Genomic DNA, 23846 nt, shown 5'->3' with positions numbered 1-23846 from the left:
GTGATATTTTTTGACTACTTTTGAAGTGACTCTTGGCTAGTTTTGGGCTGGTTTTGTAGCTGATTGTGGCTGGTTTTGAAATTAGACCTGGCAACCCTGCCTGGAGCAAGTATGATATGTGGGGTCTATTGCAGTTTAATAAACAAGTGTGCCAGAACCCCTGGAATGATGAAGTTCTATGCAGTTGATTACCTGTGCCACCCTATCTTGAGGTCTTCCTAGTGGAGCTTCCTAGTTTTGTTTATTATTGGCTTTCATAGTAGCAACTTCCTTTTAATATATAACATGCCTTATGGAAACAGTAGTATTTCAGCAGTGACCTAAAGCTTATTGGATTAACAGAAAATATGCAATATGCATCATAACAAAATTAGACAGGAGCATAAATTTGGGGACCCCACTAAAGGTATTACATAAATACTTAGTTAAGCCTCCTTTTGCAAATAAAACAGCCTCTAGACGCCTCCTATAGACTTTGATGAGTGTCTCGATTCTGGATGGCCGTTTTTTTGACCATTCGTCCAAACAAAATCTCTCCAGTTCAGTTAAATTTGATGGCTGCTGAGCATGGACAGTCTGCTTCAAATCATCCCATAGATTTTCGATGATATTCAAGTCGGGGGATTGTGACGGCCATTCCAGAATATTGTACTTCTCCCTCTGCATAAATGTCTTTGTAGATTTTGAAGTGTGTTTAGGGTCATTGTCTTGTTGGAATATCCAACCCCTATGAACTTTAACTTTGTGACTGATGCTTGAACATTATCCTGAAGAATTTGTTGATATTGGGTTGAAATCATCCGACCATCGACTTTAACAAGGGCCCCAGTCCCTGAATTAACCATGTCTTTAGAATTGTGGATAAACAGGAACATCAAACCGCAGGAACTGTGCTGCAAGGTTTATTTATTTTTCACAACATGTTTTGGAGCTAAAGTGGCTCTTTTTCAACTTGAAAAAAGACTTGGCATTTGCATTGCTTCTATTTTGGGACAGAAGCTGTGGCGCAGGAAGCCTACCGTGATACTGGTACAAACTACTTCCTTTTTCACCTGAACTAACCACGCAGCCCCACAGCATGATGGAACCTCCACCAAATTTGACAGTATTTAGCAGGTGTTTTTCTTGGAATGTGGTGTTCTTCTTCCACCATACAAAGGGCTTTTTGGTACCCAAATGTTTGCACAGCCAGTTTTTCACATTTGATTTAATTCCATACAACTGAATATTGCTTCACTTCAGTACTCAGATGTTCCTGGGAAATGAAAGACATACCACTGTTCTCTTTTTTGTTGAAAGTGGAGTAAATTATTATGCAGGGTGAGAGGGGTTCCCAAATTTTTTAATATGACTATATTTATACAATGACATAGGGTGACATGCACTTTGCAGGCTTTACAGGAATAAATCCAATGGAAAAAATAGAACGATTACCGGCGAAATAAATAGAAGGGCAAAAACAAGAAACACGAGGATGACACCAGCTGCTCCACAGAGCTTAAATCTAATGAGATACTGATACCAGCTCCTGAGTTTTATCTGTAATTAATCACACTGTAAATGAAGAGAGAATTGTTTTAGCTAGTGATGCAGTGTGGACATATACTTCTACATGTGCTATATGATCTGCAAATAACAATTGGCTCTTTTAAAGTGTGACAGTGGCCAAGTCTGGTGGCTTATTAAAACATGTGCAAAAAAGGAACAAGGAGAAACTAGGCAGCACATTTGAAGCTCTTGATGGCTACCCAATTGGATCAAGTTACCCCATGCAGATGATTTCAGTGTATTCTATCCCCTCCCATCCAGTCTTCACTCACGTCCCAGAGCTGCTCAATGATGACAGATGGAAGGTCTATCCATGCCATTCTAGCCTCTGCTCACTCAGCAGTGTTTCTATTCTCTGTAGCCGCACAACATCAGAAGCGCTTGCTCTCTGGGTGCTGAGGAGTAATTCAAGATTCTGATGGGTCACTTAATATCCGGTGTCGGATAGAGAGATCAAGTATGGTGACGAAAAAAGCAAAAGACGATATCCTTTAAATATTTGTGCAGCAATATCATCAGCCAGGAAAACCACCAACTTCTGAACGGATATAATACATTTTTGAATTGATCTTTTACAAGAGTACCTCATGGCATGCACCATTAGCCGGAAAGGAATTGATATACTTTTCTATAGCTGCAAGCCATGGATTACCTTGTGTGCTTGGGCAGCCTCTCTCATGAATCCAATGAGACACGGTGAGCCTAGGACAGGGATCCCCAACCTTTTGAACCCATGAGCAACATTCAGAAGAAAAAGGAGTTGGGGAGAAACACAACCATGAAAACTGTTCTTGGGGTGCCAAATAAGGGCTGTAATTGCCCATTTGGTAGCCCCTATGTAGATTGTCAGCCTACATTGAGGTTCTGTTTGGCAGTACACCTGGTTTTTATACAGCCAAAACTTGCCTTCAAGCCTGGAATTCAAAAATAAGCAGCTGCTTTGAGGCCACTGGGAGCAACATCCAAGGGGTTGAAGAGCAACATGTTGCTCACGAGCTACTGGTTGGGGATCACTGGCCTAGGGACTGGCTCCTAAGAAAACAATTCACAGAAGAGAAATAAGCTAATTCACTTAAAGGAGAAGTAAAGGCTTTGTGCACTTGGCAGGGCCACCATCAGGGGGGCACAAGGGGTACTGCTGTACCGGGCCCGGGCCTGAAGGGGTGCCCAGCTGTGCTGCACTTTTCAAAATAGCCGGGGCCCCCTTGACATCACCAAAGCCTATGCGGCCTCTCCTGAAGTCCAGAACAGCCGAAATGAGGAAGTGGCGAACAGCCGAATTCCCGAAGCCGTGAAAATACTCAAAATCACGAAAACGGGCGAAGTTGAAGTCCTGAAGTGGTGAAAAGACCCAAGGTAAAAAAAACAGGCGAAATTGAAGTCCTGAAGCGGCGAAAAGACCCAAAGTCAAGAAAACAGACGAAATTGAAGTCCTGAAGCAGCGAAAAGACGCAAAGTCACTAAAGGAGGCGAAGTTGAAGTCCCGAAGCCACAAGTTCAATTCTACTGAACACCAATGTGTGTTTTTCTATGTTTTCAATGTTTTTTTTTTATTTCAATAATTTTTATTGAGGAAATCGTGCATAACAACAAATCCGTCAGTATTGTTACAGTTATCACACAGACACAAGCAGCGTTGAAAACATCTCTGTCGCTAACAGTGAAGTGGCTAAATCCAAATGTAACAACAAGCATAGTATATGACATGAAAACTGAACACGTGTCAAGTCCATATAATAGAAAGAATAGATATTACACGTTTCCCTGTTATACATATAATTCAAGAGGAAAAAGAAGAACTGTGAAGTTCAGAACAGAAGAAAAGAAAAGGAAAGGAAACAACAAAAAGAAAAAAAAAAGAAAAAAAGATACAAGGAAGAAAAAGAAAGGATAAAATAAAAAATAAAGAAAGAAAATAAATAAAGCTAAATTCCACTGCCTTATTAACCTGGGCCGTTGTAAGCTTTCAATGTTTTTTTTAAAGAATATTCTTTGGGGCCCCAATTTTTTTTTAACTTGTAAGGGGGCCCTGGCACCAATGATTTTTTTTAAAAAAAAAACTTTTATGGGGGGCCCTGGCACCAATGTTTTTATAAGGGGACCCTGACCATCAATAGCTTTTTATAATCTGTGTGTGTGTGGGGGGGTTACCTTTTTTAGCGCTGATGTCTGTGTGGTGTTTTAACTGTGCAAATGGCCTGGGGATATACCAGTGAGCACCACGGAGCGCTTCTCTTCCATCTTCCTCTTCTTCGCGAGGCTGCACATGCGCAGTAGAACGAAAAGTCGAACTTTAACTAAAAAGTCGGCTATTTTGTTCTACTGCGCATGAAATTTAAAGAAGCCGGAAGAGGATCGCTCCGTGGTGCTCAGGTAAGTTATCCTCAGTTGGATTAAAGGAATTGTTTAGTGTAAAAATAAAAACTGGGTAAATGGAAAGGCTGTGCAAAACAAAAAATGTTTCTTATATAGTTAGTTAGCCAAAAATGTAATGTATAAAGGCTGGAGTGACTGGATGTCTAACAGAACAGAACACTACTTCCTGCTTTTCAGCTCACTAACTAGTCAGTCACTTAAAGGAGAATTCAACCCTAAACTTAAAAAAACCCTACCCTACATAGACCCCCCCTCCCTCCTTTCGGTAATTTTCGTGAGTTTCGGCGTATTCGAAGTTGTGGCAAAAATTGCTCCAACTGCGCATTCACCGACATGCTGGTCTCATTCCGAAGATTTCCGAAGAGAAGAAGATGGCGCCCGTGAACTCCGATGTCTGAGTCTGCACCGAGGGGTACGTTAGGGGCATTTGCCCCGGGTAACACTTAGGCTGGGGGGGAGGAGGAAGGGGGTTCTATGTAGGGTAGGGGGGTAGGGTTTTTTAAGTTTGGGTTGAATTCTTCTTTAAGGTGGCCACATGGGACATAACTGTTAAGTGAGTTTGCAATTGATCCTCAGCATTCAGTTCAGATTCAAAAGCAGCAGTTATGACCCCATTAAGTCACTGATTGGTTAATGCCTAGTAACCAATCAGTGGAAACCAAGAGTGCCGCAAAGCAGGAAGTAGCGTTCTGGCTATTATGTTAGACATCCAGTCACTCCAGCCTTTATACATTACATTTTTGCCTAATTAACTATATTAGAAACATTTTTGTTTTGCACAGCCTGTCCATTTACCCAGTTTTTATTTTTACACTAAACAATTCCTTTAATCCAACTGAGGATATGTGGAACTACTTCAAATACACAAGTGTCATCCAGCTAAGTGGAACAACCTGGGGCAAATCTTGAAGGACACATGCCAATGCAGAATGCAAAACTGCTATGTGCATTCCACAAAAATGATTTCGTTATTACTGTAAAAAGCCTGGGTTCTCGTGCAAACAGCATATTTTTGTTTCTTTATTTTTCTTAAGATTTGTTTTCTAACATAAAACATCGCATTAAAAAACATATTGAGCATCAGTGGCTTGAAAATAAATACAACATTTCAGGGCAGGATTTGTTAATCAAATACACTGGCCAACACTGCACATTGAGAGCCACTGTCCCTGGAAAAGATCAGCAAAGTAAACAGAAGCTCTGATTTCGATAAAAACATGAGCCCTGCTGGACCTCAAATGTCCACAAAATAAAAAACACAAAGCAAAACTTGTTCAACCAAGTTGTACGGGTATGGGATCTGTTATCTGGAAAACCATTATCCAGAAAGCACCCGAATTACAGAAAGGTCGTCTCCCATTGACTCATTTATAATCAATTAATCCAAATTTGTGGAAATTTTTCCTTTTTCTGTGTAATAATAAAACAGTAGCTTGTACTTGATGCAAACTAAGATATAATTAATCCTTATTGGAAGCAAAACTAGTCTATTGGGTTTATTTAATATTTACATATTTTCGAGTAGACATGGAGGCACGTTTATCAAAGGTTTATAAAAACTCCCCGAAACGCTCATGAAATTCAAAATTCGACCAATCTAAATTTATTAATGAAATCAAATTTTTTAAACTCGGATGAATTAAATCGACCCGAAAACTCGAATTGAATTTGATTCAATCAATTCGAGTTTTTTTCTCCCTAAAAAAAAAACTTGAATGTCAGGAAGGTTGCAAACAAATCCAAACTGATCCTTGGACCCCTCCCATTGACTTAAACAGCAATTCAGCAAGTTTTAAATGGCAAATAGTCGAATTTGAGTTCAAGGGCCAGAGTACAATAAATCTCCAAAAATTTAATTAGAATTTTTTAAAAAACTCGAATTGAATTTGAATAACTCCCTAGTCGAATTTGACAGTTTTGACCATAAACAAATTTGAAATTTGGAATTTTTTTCAATTCGACCCTTGATAAATCTGCCGCTGAAGGTATGAAGATCCAATTTATGGAAAGATCTGTTATCCAGAAAACCTCAGGACCCAAGCATTCTGGATAACAGGTCCCATATCTGTACTGACAAATTATAAACAAATACTTACCAATATAAGATGTGAAGAGGGTTCCACATTACCTCCAAATTCTGGAATGATCTGGCTGGCAAAACCAGCTGTAAGCATGGCCAGACTTACAGGACAGAGTTGATTGGATATGCAGGGATGATGGAGGCTCCTACCTAAAGCTCGCCATAGATGTTGAGATTTTTAAAAGATCCGTTCGCCATCGTGAGACCGCGATTATCTCGGAACGATCGAACGAATTGTCCATCAACTAAAAAGACCAATTTGCCAGGAAAACAAAGGGGAGCTGCCTGTTTGGCCCTGCAAACATAGATAGATTGCACTGGGACCCACAAAGATTTTTTGACCTGGCCGATCAATTTCCTGACAGATGTCGGCCGAAAAAATCGTAAGATGTTCGATCGTTTGAATCCCACTAACCGCACGATAATTTCGAAGGATTGGTCAGACTTCGCTAAAATCGGTCGTTCGGCAAGAGAAATCTTTGTGTCTATGGGGAGCTTTAGGGGTCGGCTTAATACACTTCAGCATCAAGAGACGCAGGTCAGCCCTGTCCTCACCACCTGCCATAGGGCAGTTGCCTGCACTCATTGGCCAGTGTATGGGGCTCTTTAATGGGCTTCCTTGATTGATATCTGGTCAAAAGTTGGGCAAAAGTCGATTGGGCAGATTTTAAAATCCTGTCAGATCAAGGACCGCATCGGTTGGTTGACGCGGTCTTCAATTTGACCTCCTGTATTCTGCGCGTTGTGATCCGTTCGTTGGGCCCTAGGGTCCATGCCTGGATCAGTCTGAGATTGCCAATATCAGGGGAGAGATCAAATGTCACCAGTGTAAGGTTGCCACCTTTTTAAAAAAAAAAAAATTACCGGCCAGTGGTGGGGGTGGATACTAAGGGGGCGGAACGTGATGGAAAAAGGGGCGGAGCCGGCTGACTGAGCCTCAAAAAGAGGCGGATCCACAGGGTAGTGCCGCAAAAGGGGCAGGGCCACTTCGCCAGAAGCCAAAGAAAATGTAAGTTTTCCCCGGAGGGCAAGGGCTTTTGTAAAGGGTATTACAAATTACCAGCAGCTACATTGCCGGTAAAATACCAGCTAGGTGGCAACCCTACTCCAGTGTTTTACACGGTATAAGTAGGCCCCTCTGATTGCTCAGTGGGCCCAATGACAGGTAATCAGTTTCAGTCTAGGTTTAAGAAAAAATTATTTCTTCCAAGATCTATGAGATACCTCCCAACTGTACAGTTTTTTGCGGGACAGCCCCGATTTTGACAGCTCAACCTGCAGTCCCGCATTGTTACTGAAATGTCACAACTTTCTCTTTGATCTCCTGCACTGACGTCAGAAAAAGATACAAAGTTTCTAAAACCTAATTGGCTTTTGGCAGGATACGTGGCAGATGCACTTAGATACTTTTGTTACCATTTAAGATAAGCAAAGAAACAATTGTAACAATTTAAGATAAGCAGGTCTCCTGGGTAAGTTGTGACTCACAGCATAAAGGGCAATTCACGTTCATTAGCAAAACTGTAATAACGCATAAAAACCACAGAAATGTGTTCAAACTTTAACAACCTGCCAAATTTTGTAAAATGAACATGGCAATCAGGGGGTGTGGTCGCAAATGGGCGTGGCCAAATAGTTTCATCCCTAGATTTCCAAAATGTCGGGAGGTGTCTATTCATAATGACGATAGAGACAATATCAAACACTTGCTCTTCAGTATAAAACACATTCGTACTTGCTCCCTTCACAAACCCTAACAACAATACTTGGAATCTATTTCTACAATTCCCTGACTTTAACCCGCCCTAACCCAATAACAGCCAACAGCAACACGCTTATAATTCCGCCTGACCATACGACTTTCCCCATTCCCCACATAGGCATCCCTGAGGGGGATAAAGGCTTCAGACTCTCCAAAACTACAACTCCCTATACCCCTTGCGCTATCGCGACATCACTTCCTTAAACAATTGGAGTGACGCTGAGCCGTCCAATCAGCTCCACCGGTGAGAAAGGCCCGCGTGTTTTGAACTTAGCCTGGCGGAAGTGTTTGGAAAGGAAGACAGGGACCATTGAAGGGGTTCGATAACATCCGCTGATAATAACATCGATATATTAGTAATGTAACGCGTGTAAGGTCCGTCCCCTCAGGAACATCCCCTTCTTCTCCCGGTATGTAATGTGATACGAGTGGGATCAGGGACAGGGATCTGACGTGTGTCATGGAGACATTTCTCTTATCTATATCTGTCTGTCTGTCTAATGGGACTCGGTACAGTCATTCTGGCAGGACTTCTGTATAAATTGTTGAATGTGTTCCATGTCTACATTGGGAATATCCAGTCTCTCCAGCATACCTCCCAACTGTCCCTTTTTCAGAGGGACAGTCCCTCTTTTGACAGCTCAACCCGCAGTCCCTCATTTTGTACTGGAAAGTCCCTCTTTTCTATGCACTGAACAGCCAGAAAAAGAAACTTTCTCACTCAATTGGCTTTTAGCAGAGAGCCCAGAACAGCTAACAGGTGCAAATAAGATACTTTGTAACAATTTTGAGACACAAAAACACAGTTTAGATAAGGAGAAATATTTTCAAACTTTCATAACCTGCCAAATTTTGTAAAACAAACATGGTAATTAGGGGGTGTGGTCACAAAAAGGGGTGTGGTCCAAAAAATTGCTGCGCTACGTGCGGAAATTTTTTTTATATCCCTCTTTTTACTTCCAAAATGTTGGGAGGTATGCTCTCCAGTTGTACTTACAGTAACAACTGGAGCCCCACACGCTGCACCTCAGGGTTTCCAGGTCTTGTGTTCAAAACCAGCCAAAGGCGGCTACAAAACCAGCCCAAAACTAGCCAAGAGGCACTTCAAAAGTAGCCAGAAAATATGTGTAAATACGCCTTTATTACATTTTCACTGTTTGCCAAGTTTTTCCATAAAGCAAAATGGGGCCGAGTCACCTGTCACTAGGGTTGACACCTTTCCGATCTGGCGCTACTGGTCGGAGACGTAAGGATGGGGGCGGGCCAGAGAAGGGCGGGGTTGTGACTGTCCAGGGGCGGGATTATGATGTTTTGGGGTGGAGTCACGAAGTTTCGCCTGGAAGCACTGCAACCTTGGATTAGGTGAGTAGGGAAGAGGGGCAGATCTAAAGGTGGCCATAGACGAAAAGATCCGCTCATTTGGCGACATCGCTAATTACCATCTTCATTATACATAATTTGGCAGGTTATGAAAGTTTGAACACATTTGTGTTTTTTATATGTTATTACAGTTTTGCAAATGAAGGTGAATTGCTACATAAGCTGTGAGTCTTCGTTCTTATTTTATCAAACTGTTACAAAAGTATGTTAAGTATCAACTCTGGGTTGTCTGCCAAGACTCAATTAAGTTAGAAACTTTGTATCTTTTTCTGGCTGTTCAGTGCAGCAGATCAAAGAGAAACTCGGGACTTATCAGTACAGATCCTGACAGCGGGTTGAGCTGCCAAAAGCGGGACTGTCCCGCTCAAAACGGGACAGTTGGGAGCTATGCCCTAATACATATACAATTTCAATAAATATTTGTAAAATAGCTCAACCTCTAGACATTTTGGTGGCCAGCAGATTTTTTCACCAAAATGGTCAGAAATGAAGGAAAGTCAACAGAAAACATGAGAATGAGTGACAGGAGACTGGGGTACAGAGCCCAAAATCTGGTGACTCCCGACTTCTACACAAGTCAGTCCCATTGCATGCTGGGTATTGTAGGCTTACATTAAACTCGCCAATTGCCAAATTGTTAAACAAAAACTACATTACCCAACATGCATTGGGAGACGCAGGCTCTGCTCTTTAGGGCAAGAAAAACCTTCCAAACAACAAACCAGCCAAAAGCTCAAAAAGTAGCCCAAATCTGTACCTTGGCTAGTTTGTAGTTTTAAAACTGGCCTGGGCTTTTAATTAGTAGTCCAATTTGGCTGGAAAACTGGCAGCCTGGCAACTCTTCTGCACCCCTCTTATTTACATAATTCCCACCCCCCCAAATTGTAATCACATTCTGATTGTCCCATGAGGGTGAAACTGAGGTGCCTCCCAGTGAGTGAACAAAGACATAAAGAAAGTGCTGTGGACTTTGCCAGTATCCACATTGTACTTACTACAGGGGTAGGATTATGTAGTACACATAGGGTTGCTGTTCCCCTGCCTGCTCACACAGTGTGTTTTAACATTTGAATAATAAAGATTCTTCATTTTAACAAGTTCATTTTCCCTGGATCCTGTTTGATGATGCCGTCCATACAACCAAACTTGTTTTGTGTTTCTGAAGCAAATACACCTGTTTTGCCAGTGCAGGGCAGCACTATATTATACTGTCTTTCCTTTCAAAGATTTTTTGGTGTTACTGTTCCTTTAAGTTAGCTTTTAGTATGTTATGGAATGACCATTTCTAAGCAACTTTTCAAGTGGTTTTCATTATTTATTTTTTATAGTTTTTGAATGATTTGCCTTTTTCTTCTGACTCTTTTCAGCTTTTAAATCGCAGTCACTGACCCATCTAAAACAAATGCTCTGTAAAGCTACACATTTATTGTTATTGCTACCTTTTATTTCTCATTTTTGTATTCGGGATTTTCTCAGGAAAGCACATCTTCTCAGCAATAACCATGACTATGACCGCTTCATCTACAACGGAGGAAGACAATGTATCTGTGGTGGTCCGAGTGCGCCCCCCAAATCAGCGTGAACTAGAAGGAAACCATCACCCGGTGGTGCAAGTTGTGGATCACAATATGCTGGTGTTTGACCCTGATGAGCCAGAGACAACAGGAGTGTTTTCCAGCCTCAGAGGGAACGATGGAACAAAGCGCAAAGGAAAGGATATGAAGTTTATTTTTGATCGTGTTTTTGGGGAAAATTCCAGACAGCAGGATGTGTTTGAGCATACAACAAAGGAGATTCTAGATGGCGTCCTAAATGGATACAACTGCTCTGGTATCTACATGGTTTTTTTTTTTTATATCTGACTAGTAGTCAAGCATCAGTTGTGCTTGCCTAATATCCATTTCTAATGTCTTAACTTTTGCCTCTCAACATGTTTGTCTGCTCGCTACTTTACTGCTAATGCTGCCGGTGTTTTTATGGTGGTTGGCTGATTGGATTAAAGGAATTGTTCAGTGTAAAAATAAAATCTGGGTAAATAGGCTGTGTAAATAGACTGTGCAAAATAAAAATAGTTAGCCAAAAATATAATGTATAAAGGCTGGAGTGACTGGATGCGTAACATAATAGCCACAACACTACTTCATGCTTTTCAGCTCTATTGGTTTCCACTGATTGGTTACCAGGCAGTAACCAATCAGTGACTTGAGGGGGGGCACATGATGCTTTTGAATCTGAGCTGAATGCTGAGGATCAATTGCAAACTCACTGAATAGTTATGTCCCATGTGGTCCCTCTTCAAGTCACTGACTAACTCAGAGTAGGGGCCCTTACTCACGAGCATTTGAAGCTGCGCTCCCCTGCCTTCAGGTTTTATGCATTCAGCCGCAGGGGAGCGCAGGAGTAGACTCGCTGAATTCTTTTCAATGCGGCTGTACTCACACAGACGCATGTAAGCAACGAACGCAGGTTGGGACACAGAATGTTGCATTTTACCTGCATTCATCGCTTACACGCGTCTACTACTGCGCTCCCCTGTGGCTGAACGCATAAGACTGGAACGCAGGGGAGCGCAGCTTCGAACGCCCGTGAGTAAGGGCACTTAGAGAGATGAAAAGCAGGAAGTTGTGTTGTGTTCTGTTATGTTACACATCCAGTCACTCCAGCCTTTATACATTACATTTTTGGATAACTATAGTATATTAGAAACATTTTTTTATTTTGCACATACTTTCTATTTACCTTGTTTTATTTTTACACTGAACTATTCCTTTAAACTTTAAATAGTTAGAAAAGCAACCTCTGCTATTAATTGACTGGTATGACGGAGATCCTCACCAATTTGTGGCATCGGAAATAAATGGCTGTCAGATGTAAAAGTAACCCACAAGTACCTTTTCCTTTTGGTCGTTCGCTAATATCTGAAACTTGTCTCACAACTGGTCCAGATAAGCTGTTTCAGTTGTCACTTCTTCCATTAAACAGTCAATGGTCTGGTACTGCATTAGTGTCCGGAAGCTAATTCTTAGGCAATGAGCAGAGGGCAGGTGCTTGGAAGCTGAGCCAGAGATAGTTGAAAGTATTTGAGGAAACTAGAGAGACCCCGTGAAAGGTCTATTGGAGCTGAACTAGAGAACTGCAGGCAACAAAGACATAGGTGCAGAGAATCCTTGTACTGATTTAGGCCAGTTTTCTTAAAGGGGAACTATCGCAAAATTTAATATAAGCTTCATACTGAATTAAGAAACTTTCTAAATACAATCCATTAAATATTCTGCATAGTTTCTGAAATAATGAAGTTTATGTTCACTATTCCTCTCTCAGCATCTGTTTCTCTTCATTCCCTCTTCATGTAGCAGTTGGATGTCAGATGAATGATCCAATAAATCTTTCCAAGCAGATGAATTAGAGCTCACTCAAATAAATGATTCCAGTACCAACAAAATCTAACAAAATAACTGACTTTTGCACAAATCCTGCATGTAGAGAGACACGATGTCTGGTGATTTTAATAGAGTGACCTCTAATACATCTTCTAGGCAAAAGGAGCCCCCCTATAAGATATATAGGATCTAATGGTCAATGATTATCTGACACCCAACTGCTGCATGAAGAGAGAATGAAGAGAAACAGATGCTGAGAGAGGGATAGTGAAGATGAACTTGATTATTTCAGAAAAGGCACACAATTTTAAAAACTTATTTCAGTGTGCTGACGCTTATATTAAATTTCCATTTTGAGATAGTTCCCCTTTAAATATACTGTGAAGTTTCTTTGTGTGTGTTGGACGCTTCTCTGGTTTAACCTCTTAATCCCCTTCCTTTTCCTTTAATGCAGTTTTTGCCTATGGAGCTACAGGTTCTGGGAAGACCCACACAATGCTGGGCAGTGAAGTTGACCCTAGCGTTATGTACCTTACTATGGTTGAGCTTTACAGGAGAATTGAGGCAATCAAAGAGGAAAAGTCATGCGAGGTTCTTAGCTCCTACCTTGAGGTGAGTCCCTGGACCATTCCATTTTTGTAAAATACTGTGCCATGGTAGTTTTGGTTTGATATTGGCTGACTATTGTGTAGGGTATTCGTTCTATTTGCATGACATTATTTATCAGGGGAAAGACTTTCTGTATTGCATTATTGTCTAAATTCACATTTATAAGGGCCAAACAGTTTCTTATAAATTAAAAATGTAACTTATACCATATAATATGATTTAAGAGAACAAAACACAGATGCGCAAGGGCGGTGCTACATCAGGCAGTTTGTTTGTGACCTTGTCCAGGGAATGTGCTCAGATCACTTCCCACAATAAATAAAAAAGCCCATGAATATGGCATAGTGGAGCTATTATCTTCTGAAACCCCTACATTTTCAGATCATTTTAAAATCCATGTTCCATACTTCCCATTGATCATAATGGGAAGTGATCTGTACAAATTCTACTGTAATTTAGTCTCAAACTGTTTTCCTTTAGAAACGTTGCTAAAATGGATACAAACTGCTCTGTGGGATGATGACCAGTTTTATCACTTAAGATTCTCTTATTGGGTGCATTTTAGAATTATCTTTCACTGTAGCGCCATCCATTACTAATTATCTGGTATAATTCTTCTCCCTCTTTTGGATGCTTTTTTCCCTTTTATTAACTGGCATGATTGTTCTACCCATGTTTCCTTGCTATCTAGGTGTATAATGAACAGATACAGGACCTGCTGGAGCCAAGAGGATCTCTAGCAATCCGGGAGGATCCCCAGAAGGGTGTAGTTGTTCAGGGCCTGTCTTTCCATCAGGTAAACATTTTCTATTTCTGCACTAATATTTTACATTTTTATTAATTTTGTTTGTCTTTGTGTAAAAAATGTGTCCTTTGAAGTATCCGGTTCCCATGAATATATAGGTTATTTAAAGGAACAGTTCAGTATAAAAATAAAATCTAGGTAAATAGGCTGTGCAAAATAAAAAATGTTTCTAATAGTTAGTTAGCCAAAAATTAAATGTATAAAGGTTGGAGTGACTGGGTGTCGAACAGAACAGAACACTACTTCCTGCTTTTCAGCAGTTAGTCAGCAACTTGAATTGTGGCCACATGGGACATAACTGTTCAGTGAGTTTGCAATTGATCCTCAGCATTCAGCTCCGATTCAAAAGCAACAGTTATGACTATTGGCCCTCCCTCAAGTCACTCCAGCCTTTATACATTACATTTTTGGCTAAATAACTATATAAGAAACATTTTTTATTTTGCACAGCCTATCTATTTACCTAGTTTTTATTTTTATATTAAACGGTTCCTTTAAAGGAATTGCCATTGGGTTTGGAAAACCCTTAGTTCCATATGTCAGTAAGGTTCTAGAAAACTTGGTTCTCTGGCGCTGTGGTTTTGTCAGATGATTTCAGATGATTTCAGATGAGGGATACTGTCATGGGAAAACAATTTTTTTTCAAAATGAATCAGTTAATAGTGCTGCTCCACCAGAATTCTGCACTGAAATCCATTTCTCAAAAGAACAAACAGATTTTTTTATATTCAATTTTGAAATCTTTTGAAATTTTGAAATCTGTCATGGCGCTAGACATATTGTCAATTTCCCAGCTGTGACTTGTGCTCTGATAAACTTCAATCACTCTTTACTGCTGTACTGCAAGTTGGAGTGATATCACCCCCCTCCCCTTTCCCCCCCAGCAGCCGAACAATGGGAAGGTAACCAGATATCAGCTCCCTAACACAAGATAACAGATGCCTGGTAGATCTAAGAACAACACTCCATAGTAAAAACCCAATTCTCACTGAGACACATTCAGTTACATTGAGAAGGAAAAACAGCAGCCTGCCAGAAAGCATTTTTTCTCCTAAAGTGCAGGCACAAGTCACATGACCAGGGGCAGCTGGGAAATTGACAAAATGTCTAGCTCCATGTCAGATTTCAAAATTGAATATAAAAAAAATCTGTTTGCTCTTTTGAAAAACTAATTTCAGTGCAGAATTCTGCTGGAGTAGCACTATTAACTGATGCGTTTTGAAAAAAAACATGTTTTCCAGTGACAGGATCCCTTTAAGGTTTGAATATTTGAGTACTCAAAAAATTATACATTTGGTACATTGTCTTATAGGAAAGCTTGCGGTGGAAAGCAAACGGAGCATGTATTGGTGAATTAATAAATGATGCAGCATTGATTCCAACAACAAAGCAGGCAGGAAAGCTTGATTTGAAATAATGAGAGGCTTGTTCCTCTCCATTAACAGGGAAGGGCAGCCATGCTCCTTAATCCCACCCTAGATGTTGGTGTAACCCGCCAGCTATTGCTCAGAGCCCAAACTGTGGACCTGATCCCTGTAGGGGAACTTCTTATACTCCGGGGACATTTGCCAATTGTGACAATGCAGAAATGGAAATATATTTTTATTTTTTTATCAGATGCAGCCTTGGATTTGTGCTCAATGTACAGTTTATTTAAAACACAGAATAAATACTATATGGGAGCTTCAAAGCCGATCCGCTCTTCCCGTATATTCTGTATATACTAGCAGTATTGACTAGTATGCAGACAAACCAAGAGAGGCAGAGCATCATAGGCAAGAATAGAACTGGTTGGTATGAGGTGTGGAATTTATTTGTTGCCAAGATTAGGAACATGATTTGTTACTTAAGGTTTTCATTCACAAACATATGCCACTCTGTTTCCCCCTAACTCTCATCTGCTCCTAATTACTATATTTGATGTTTATTTATCAACGGCACGGAATCCATAAGTCACACTTTATCTCGCTAATGGGATTTGTTCTGGTCTGATACACATCTAGAAAGGCTTTTTGAAAGCAAATAGCAGAGGAAGCTTTCTATATCCCACCCTCTGGCCACCTGTTTAGAGAGTATGTCATGAATCTAAGGAGACTGCACTTTAAATAAAATGTTTTATTTGTGTAAAACGTTGATTTCAAGGAATAAAAATGCCCGGAGAACTTTCTTGTATCCATGTAACCTTTCACATTGTGTATTCCCCTGGGGGATTTCCCTGGATCTACATGTGTTTTCAGTTGTTAGAAGGATAATTACCTATCTGAATGGATCTTTCTTATACTGACTTTTTTTTTTTAAATAAAAAATATAATTTTGTGTAAACTGGATGATTTGAGAGAATACTAATTAGAAGTGCATAATATATAAAAGAGAGATTTAAAAAGTGGTTGAGAATCCTATCATTTTAATATACTTAATGATGTATATTAATTACTAGCTAATAGAGTGGCAGTAAAGTATAACAGTGTATCAATGCACCCGCAAGTTAACTAAACAATAAATGTATCAAACATATATAACAATTGAGGCGTTACAAAATGGAATACATTATAGCTTTTGTATCCACCATGTAGTCCTCCAGTTAAATAGGTGCTGCAGTAATTATACCATTAAAACTCAACTTTTATTTATATTGCGTTAAAAAGACAACGCTGCTATATATACAAGACTCACCACTGAGGATTCACCCCAATGATGCTGGACCATGCCCATAAAAATACAAAAAGATTAAAAACAAATAGGATGGAACAGTGGGGAAACAGTGAACTAATAACCTTTCAGCCACTGTCCACTAAAGTAATCACAATGGGGTGTGTTATATAGTGAATAAAGTACCCCCTCTTGTAAAATATAAGGATATTACAAGTTACCGAGGAGTTTCATGACCATATAAAAACACAAGGCTGAGTGTTTTTATACAGGTCATGGAACTCCGAGGTAGCTTCTAATATCCTACTATTTTGCAACTGGGGGTACTTTATTTATTATAATACACAAATGTCAGTGAGTCATGTGACAGAAATGACATCACAACTCACCGTTTATAACTGATGACATCACAACTCACCGTTTATAAGGATATCATTTACAGGATATTCATGGCTTTTGTGTATTATAATGGTATAATTACTGCAGCACCTGAACTAGTTAACTGGAGGACTACATGGTGGATACAAAAGCTATCATGTATTCCATTTTGTAACTAAATTGCTACATATGTTACTAATTAATATTAATTAATTAGCCAGATATTAAAATCGCCCAGTGTGGGCAGCTGTATGATATCTGAAATTTATTGCACCCAATCTACCTCAGAACAGGGATCCCAACCTTTTTTACCCATGAGCTACATTTATATGTAAAAAGAGTTGGGGAGCAACACATACATGAAAAAAGTGATGCTAAATAAGGGCTCTATTTAGTAACACCTATGTAAATTGACAGCCTACAGGAGGTTCTGTTTGGCAGTCCACATGGTTTTATTGCAACAAAACTTGCCTCTAAGCCTGGAATTCAAAAATAAGCACCTGCTTTGAGGCCACTGTGAGCAACATCCAAGGAGTTGGTGAGCAACATGTTTCACCCGAGCCATTGGTTGGAAATCACTGTCTTATGGTGGCCATAGACGCACCAATAATATCATACAAAACTAATTTTCGTACAATATTCAGTGCGTGTATGGTGGGAGGGAGACAAGCTGACCGATATCAGCAGAAGACTTGGATATGGGTCGGCTGGTCAAAAATTTTGATCGGACGCCTTTGAAGGCACCCGAACATCAGCCATTGTTAGTGCTGAATCGTCAGATACAGGTAGAATTGTATTGTTTCGATCTGTATATCTGACGATTCCGCTCTACCCGTGTGTATTGAAGCAACCAATCTTCTCCTGGAAAGATCGTAATTGTTATATCTATGGCCACCTTAATAATCACACACTCGGAACAGTATAGTCTATTTCTTATCGTTGCAGCATGATTTTGTTTTCGTATGTTTTTGCCTTCTTGTTACTATAAACTACATTTAGTTATGGGCCTTCGTGGAGAAGGTGAAACGTGGGAGAAGAAGTGAAGTAGTGTGCGGTGTTGAAGTGCACCTGCCAACAATCCTGTGACATACAAAGGCTGGAGTGATTCTGGGAGTTGTATACTAATTAAATACTATACCTAGTGGGGACAGGAGTACTTAACCAAATTTTTTCATCATCCATCCAGCCCAAATCTGCCGATCAGTTGCTGCAAATGCTGGCCAGTGGTAACCTTAATCGCACTCAGCATCCCACAGACGCCAATGCATCATCTTCACGCTCACATGCTGTGTTCCAGGTAGGTGATCTGAGCTACATTTTTCCTGGGGTCTTGATGCTAAGGTATTACTGAAACTTTAACACATATTGTATTTTATTTATATAAAACCTTTTTATCAACAAAAAAGAGAAACTAGCACTTTAAGATAAAAATGCACTTTCCTTAAAGGAGAATTTAACCCCCCTGTAGGCAAGTCCCCACTGGCCCCCCTCTGCTGGCCTGCCTCCCCCTGCTTAGTGTTACCCCAGAATTGTGTCCCCTGTAGGATTACTGACCACACATGCATGAGTCAGTGCAGAGGAGCTCACGGGTCGCTTCGGTATTCTTCGGGTTTTCTCCCTTCCCATCTGCTCTAATGGTGGCCATACACTATTAGAGGTCGCCAAACAAGCAGTTCTTAACCCAATATACCCACTAACGGCAGGGCGATATTGGGTTAATCTAAACGTCGTCCCTGAGGCCGAACAATGATGGGAATGGGCCGACGGGTGGCAGGACCACATCAACTAGCCGATGCAGTCATGGATCGAAGAAAAAAAAAATCAAACTTGCACGATAGATATCTGCCCGATTTTTGTACTTCATACCCCCCTATCGATTGTCATCAATTCAGGCCGGCTGTTGTTTCTCCTACTCAATGTAACTGAATGTGTCGCAGTGGGACCTGGATTTTACTATTTAGTGCTGTTCTTAGATCTACCAGGCAGCTGTTATCTTGTGTTAGGGAGCTGCTATCTGGTTACCTTCCCACTGTTCTGTTGTTAAGCTGCTGGGGGGGGGGGAAGGGGGTGACATCACTCCAATTTGCAGTAAAGAGTGACTGAAGTTTATCAGAGCACAAGTCTCATGACTGGGGTGAGCTGGGAAACTGACTTTATCTAGCCCCATGTCAGATTTCAAAATTAAATATAAAAAAAAATGTGTTTGCTCTTTTGAGAAATGGATTTCAGTGCCAAATTTAGCTGGAGCAGCACTATTAACTGATGGTTTTTGGGGAAAAAAATTTTTTCTCATGACAGTATCCCCTTCACTGTGCTAAAGTTTTCACTTTTATTGTATCTTTCTATAGATCTATGTGAAACAGCAAGATCGCACTGCCAGTATATCTCAGGATATTCGGGTAGCCAAAATGAGCCTTATTGATCTGGCTGGCTCAGAACGAGCTTCTTCCACAAATGCTAAAGGTGAGCGCCTCCGAGAAGGGGCCAACATCAACCGTTCCTTGCTGGCCCTCATCAATGTCATCAATGCGTTGGCTGATGCAAAGGTAAGGCATCTCTTCTTCAATAACACAAGGCTTTCTTTGTGAACATCTGATGCTTTGGGTACAGCCTGGTTTTGTTTACATTATAGAATTCACAACAACTAAACGGTTCAGGGCAGATGTTTCAGCAAAGCAATCACTACCATGATTGTAACAGATGTTTCTGTTTTGTTTAGAGCTGTCTCGCTTTGTATTTAGTAATAATGTCCTTTCATTGTAGTCTTTTAAGGGATATAAAAACTGGAAACTTTGATTCACTGAAACCTCTCATTTACTGCCACCCAAACAAATTCCTTTATTTTCCTTATCCTGTAGACTAACGTTACTGCCTTTTGGACAAAGGGGAAAAGGCAGTAATTTGTATATGCAAATTTGGATTTGGTTGGGTATTGGATTTGGTTGGGTATTGGGCAGAATCTTTCGCGAAGGATTTTCGTTCAGTGTGGTTGAAAACAACCAACCCTCTCCCTCTATAGTTTGTTTTTTTCACTGTCCTAGAGTACCCACCACAACTATACTAATTTACAAAAATGTGTATATTTATTATTAAATCATTCTAACCTTAAAGGGGGTGTTCACCTTTAAATTAACTTTTAGAATGATGCTGAGAGTGAGACAATTTGCAACTGGTTTTCATTTTTTTATGATTTATGGGTTTTGAGTAGGGATGCACCGAATCCACTATTTTTTTCGAACCCTGAATCTTTAGCGAAAGATTCTGCCGAATACCGAATCCTAATTTGCATATGCTAATTAGGGGTGGTAAGGGGGAAAAAATTGCTTCATTGTTTTGTAACAAAAAGTCACTCGTTTTCCCTCCCTGCCCCTAATTTTCTAGGGTCCAAATTACCATAGCCACCATGCATGAATTTAAAGGGATACTGTCATGGGAAAAAAAATTTTTTTCAAAATGAATCAGTTATTAGTGCTGCTCCAGCAGAATTCTGCACTGAAATCTGTTTCTCAAAAGAGCAAACAGATTTTTTTATATTCAGTTTTGAAATCTGACATGGGGCTAGACATATGGTCAATTTCCCAGCTGCCCCAAGTCATGTGACTTGTGCTCTGATAAACTTCAATCACTCTTTACTGCTGTACTGCAAGTTGGAGTGATATCACCCCCTCCCCCCCCCCCCCCAGCAGCCAAACAAAAGAACAATGGGAAGGTAACCAGATAGCAGCTCCCTAACACAAGATAACAGCTGCCTGGTAGATCTAAGAACACTCAATAGTAAAAACCCATGTCCCACTGAGACTCCTTCAGTTAAATTAAGAAGGAAAAACAGCAGCCTGCCAGAAAGCATTTCTCTCCTAAAGTGCAGGCACAAGCCACATGACCAGGGCAGCTGGGAAATTGACAAAATGTCTAGCCCCATGTCAGATTTCAAAATTGAATATAAAAAAATCAGTTTGCTCTTTTGAGAAATGGATTTCAGTGCAGAATTCTGCTGGAGTAGCACTATTAACTGATGCGTTTTGAAAAAAACATGTTTTCTGATGACAGGATCCCTTTAAATAAGAGACTTGAATATGAATAGAAGCAGGCCTGAATAGAAAGAGTAATGAAATTATCAATGACATTGAATTTGTAGCCTTAGAGAGCATTTGTTTCTTTAGATGGGGTCAGTGACCCCCATTTGAAAACTGGAGTCAGAAGAAGGCGGCATATAATGCAAAAACTATAAAAAAAAGAAAAAATTAAGGCCAATTGAATGTTATATAACATACTAAAAAGTTAACTTAAAGGTGAATCGCTCCTTTAACCCGTATTTGTAAACTGTATTTGCTAGCAATTGATTTCCACAGGAAAGACTTAATCTTGTTCCATCACAACCCGCTCCAATAATTATGATGTGATATCCCAGAGCAGTGCTGTTGTTTTGTAACATCTGCATTGTTGTCCATAGGCAAAATAAATACATCTTTGACTGTGACTGATGTTCATATGTTAAAAAAAAGGCCTTTCAATCCTAATTACTTTCTCTGATGCTGTGCAGAGCAAGAAAGCTCATATCCCTTATCGAGACAACAAACTGACCAGGCTTCTGAAAGACTCCATTGGTGGAAACTGTCGGAACTGTCATGATTGCTGCCATCAGTCCATCCTCTCTCAGTTATGATGACACCTACAACACTCTGAAGTACGCCAACCGTGCAAAGGAAATAAAGCTCTCAGTAAGTTCCTCTGATTCCCTAATGTTATTCCCAGTATGGAAATTTACTCAAAAGCTTTACATGTTACAGTCAATTATCAGGCTAGGTGAGGGATCTTTTTAGGACCTTAAAGGAACAGTTTAGTGTAAAAATAAAAACTGGGTAAATAAATAGGCTGTGCAATATTAAAAAATGTTTCTAATATAGTAAGTTAGCCAAAAATGTAATGTATAAAGGCTGGAGTGACTGGATGTCTAACATAATAGCCAGAACACTACTTCCTGCTTTTCAGCTCTCTAACTATGAGTTAGTCAGTGACTATAATGGAGGCCACATGGGACATAACTGTTCAGTGAGTTTGTAATTGATCCTCAGCATTCAGCTCAGATTCAAAAGCAACAGTTATGTCCCATGTGCCCCCCTCAAGTCACTGATTCATTACTGCCTGGTAACCAATCAGTGGAAACCAAGAGAGCTGAAAAGCAGGAAGTAGTGTTCTGCCTATTATGTTAGACATCCAGTCACTCCAGCCTTTATACATTACATTTTTGCCTAATTAATTATATTAGAAACATTTTTTATTTTGCCCAGTCTATCTGTTTACCAAGTTTTAATCTTTACACTGAATCTTTGTCCGTATCAAGAAGGTGCTGCACGGAGAATATTTCCTTCCATATGCTGCAGCCCTGTATTCATTTGTAATTAGCCTATGGAAGGAATGTGCCACCCCCAGCCCAGCACTGAACTGACGCAGAAGATCCATTAGCAGTGTCAGAGGGTCGGCTTAAAGGGGTGGTTCACCTTTGAGATAACTTTCAGTATGATGTAGAGAGTGGTATTCTGAAAAAATTTGCATTTGTTTTTTATTATTTAAGGTTTTTGTGTTATTTGGCTTTTTATTCAGCAGCTCTTCAATTTGCATTTTAAGCAATCTGGTTGCTAGGGTGTTAATTCCCCTAGCAACCATGCATTGGTTTGAATAAGAGATTGGAATATGAATAGGAGAGGGGTTGAATAGAAAGATGAGGAATACCAAGCAGCAATAACAATACATTTGTAGCCCTATAGAGCATTTGCATTTTACAAGGGGTCAGCGACGCCCGTTTGAAATCTGCAAAGTCAGAAGAAAAAGGCAAATAACTATAAACAAAGTATATAATGAAAAACCAAACTGAAAAGTTGCTTAGAATTTGGCATTATATTGGCCTTTAAGGAAGGTTTGCGGGAGGAGGGTGGCTTTTAGCGGAAAATTTTTAGCCATGCAGCACCTCCTTCATATGGACACGTTCCTATGATTTTTATAAGAACGTGTTCGTATCGCTTTAAAGGAATTGTTCAGTATAATAATAAAAACTGGGTAAATAAATAGGCTGTGCAAAATAAAAAATGTTTCTAATATAGCTAGTTAGCCAAAAATTTAATGTATAAAGGATGGAGTGACTAGATGTCGAACAGAAAACTACTTCCTGCTTTGTAGCTCTCTTAGTTTCCACTGATTGGTTACCAGGCAGTAACCAATCAGTGATTTGAGGGAGGGCACATGGGTCATAACTGTTGCTTTTGAATCTGAGCTGTTGCAAACTCACTGAACAGTTATGTCCCATGTGGCCCCCTTAAAGTCGCTGATTAACTTAAAGTTAGAGAGCTAAAAAGCAGGAAGTAGTGTTCTGTTCTGTTATGTTCGACATCCGGTCACTCCAGCCTTTATACATTACATTTTTGTCTAACTATATTAGAAAAATTATTTATTTTGCACAGCCAATCTATTTACACAGTTTTTATTTTTACACCGAACTGTTCCTTTAACTGCAGCTAAATGACAAATTCCAGTTTTATGGCTTAAGCTGGGATATGGTTATTGTTTAAGGGGGACATTTTGCCCTATAAATAGGGATTAGTTTAACTGTATTATTTTCTATAAATGGTTGGTAGAAATGCACGGCAGAGTGTTATTTATTATAGGAATCTAGTAAAACAGCGCTTCCATTACACAAGTTATCACACACTTGCTTGACATTATTCAATGATGACTTTTGGACTTGAAAAGCCAAGCACCGCCTATATTGACTTTAGAATCCATCACTGATCAGTATAATTTTATACTGCTGTTATACTGTTTGGTTTGATTTAAAGGCTTCGTTGAATATAACCAGATGCGTTAATGTGTTTGTGTAGTTCTGTG

General features: G+C 39.9%; 1 protein-coding gene across 1 annotated transcript in view; it reads left to right on the top strand.

Annotated features, from left to right (window-relative positions):
- The first annotated feature begins 7912 nt into the window (after positions 1 to 7912).
- The window catches only part of LOC108697803 (kinesin-like protein KIF18B), a 42666-nt gene continuing 26732 nt past the window's right edge, over positions 7913 to 23846 (top strand). The window contains 8 exon segments of the mRNA XM_018228229.2: positions 7913 to 8176; positions 10612 to 10976; positions 12981 to 13138; positions 13827 to 13931; positions 18154 to 18264; positions 19316 to 19513; positions 21508 to 21585; positions 21587 to 21685. Of these exon segments, the coding sequence (XP_018083718.1) occupies positions 10649 to 10976; positions 12981 to 13138; positions 13827 to 13931; positions 18154 to 18264; positions 19316 to 19513; positions 21508 to 21585; positions 21587 to 21685 (1077 nt within the window). The 5' untranslated portion in view covers positions 7913 to 8176; positions 10612 to 10648.

This window comes from Xenopus laevis, chromosome 7S, assembly GCF_017654675.1.
Source record: "Xenopus laevis strain J_2021 chromosome 7S, Xenopus_laevis_v10.1, whole genome shotgun sequence".
NCBI classification, from domain to species: Eukaryota; Metazoa; Chordata; class Amphibia; order Anura; family Pipidae; genus Xenopus; species Xenopus laevis.
Note: the sequence above shows the minus strand (reverse complement) of the source record. Positions and strands in the feature narration are given on the sequence as shown.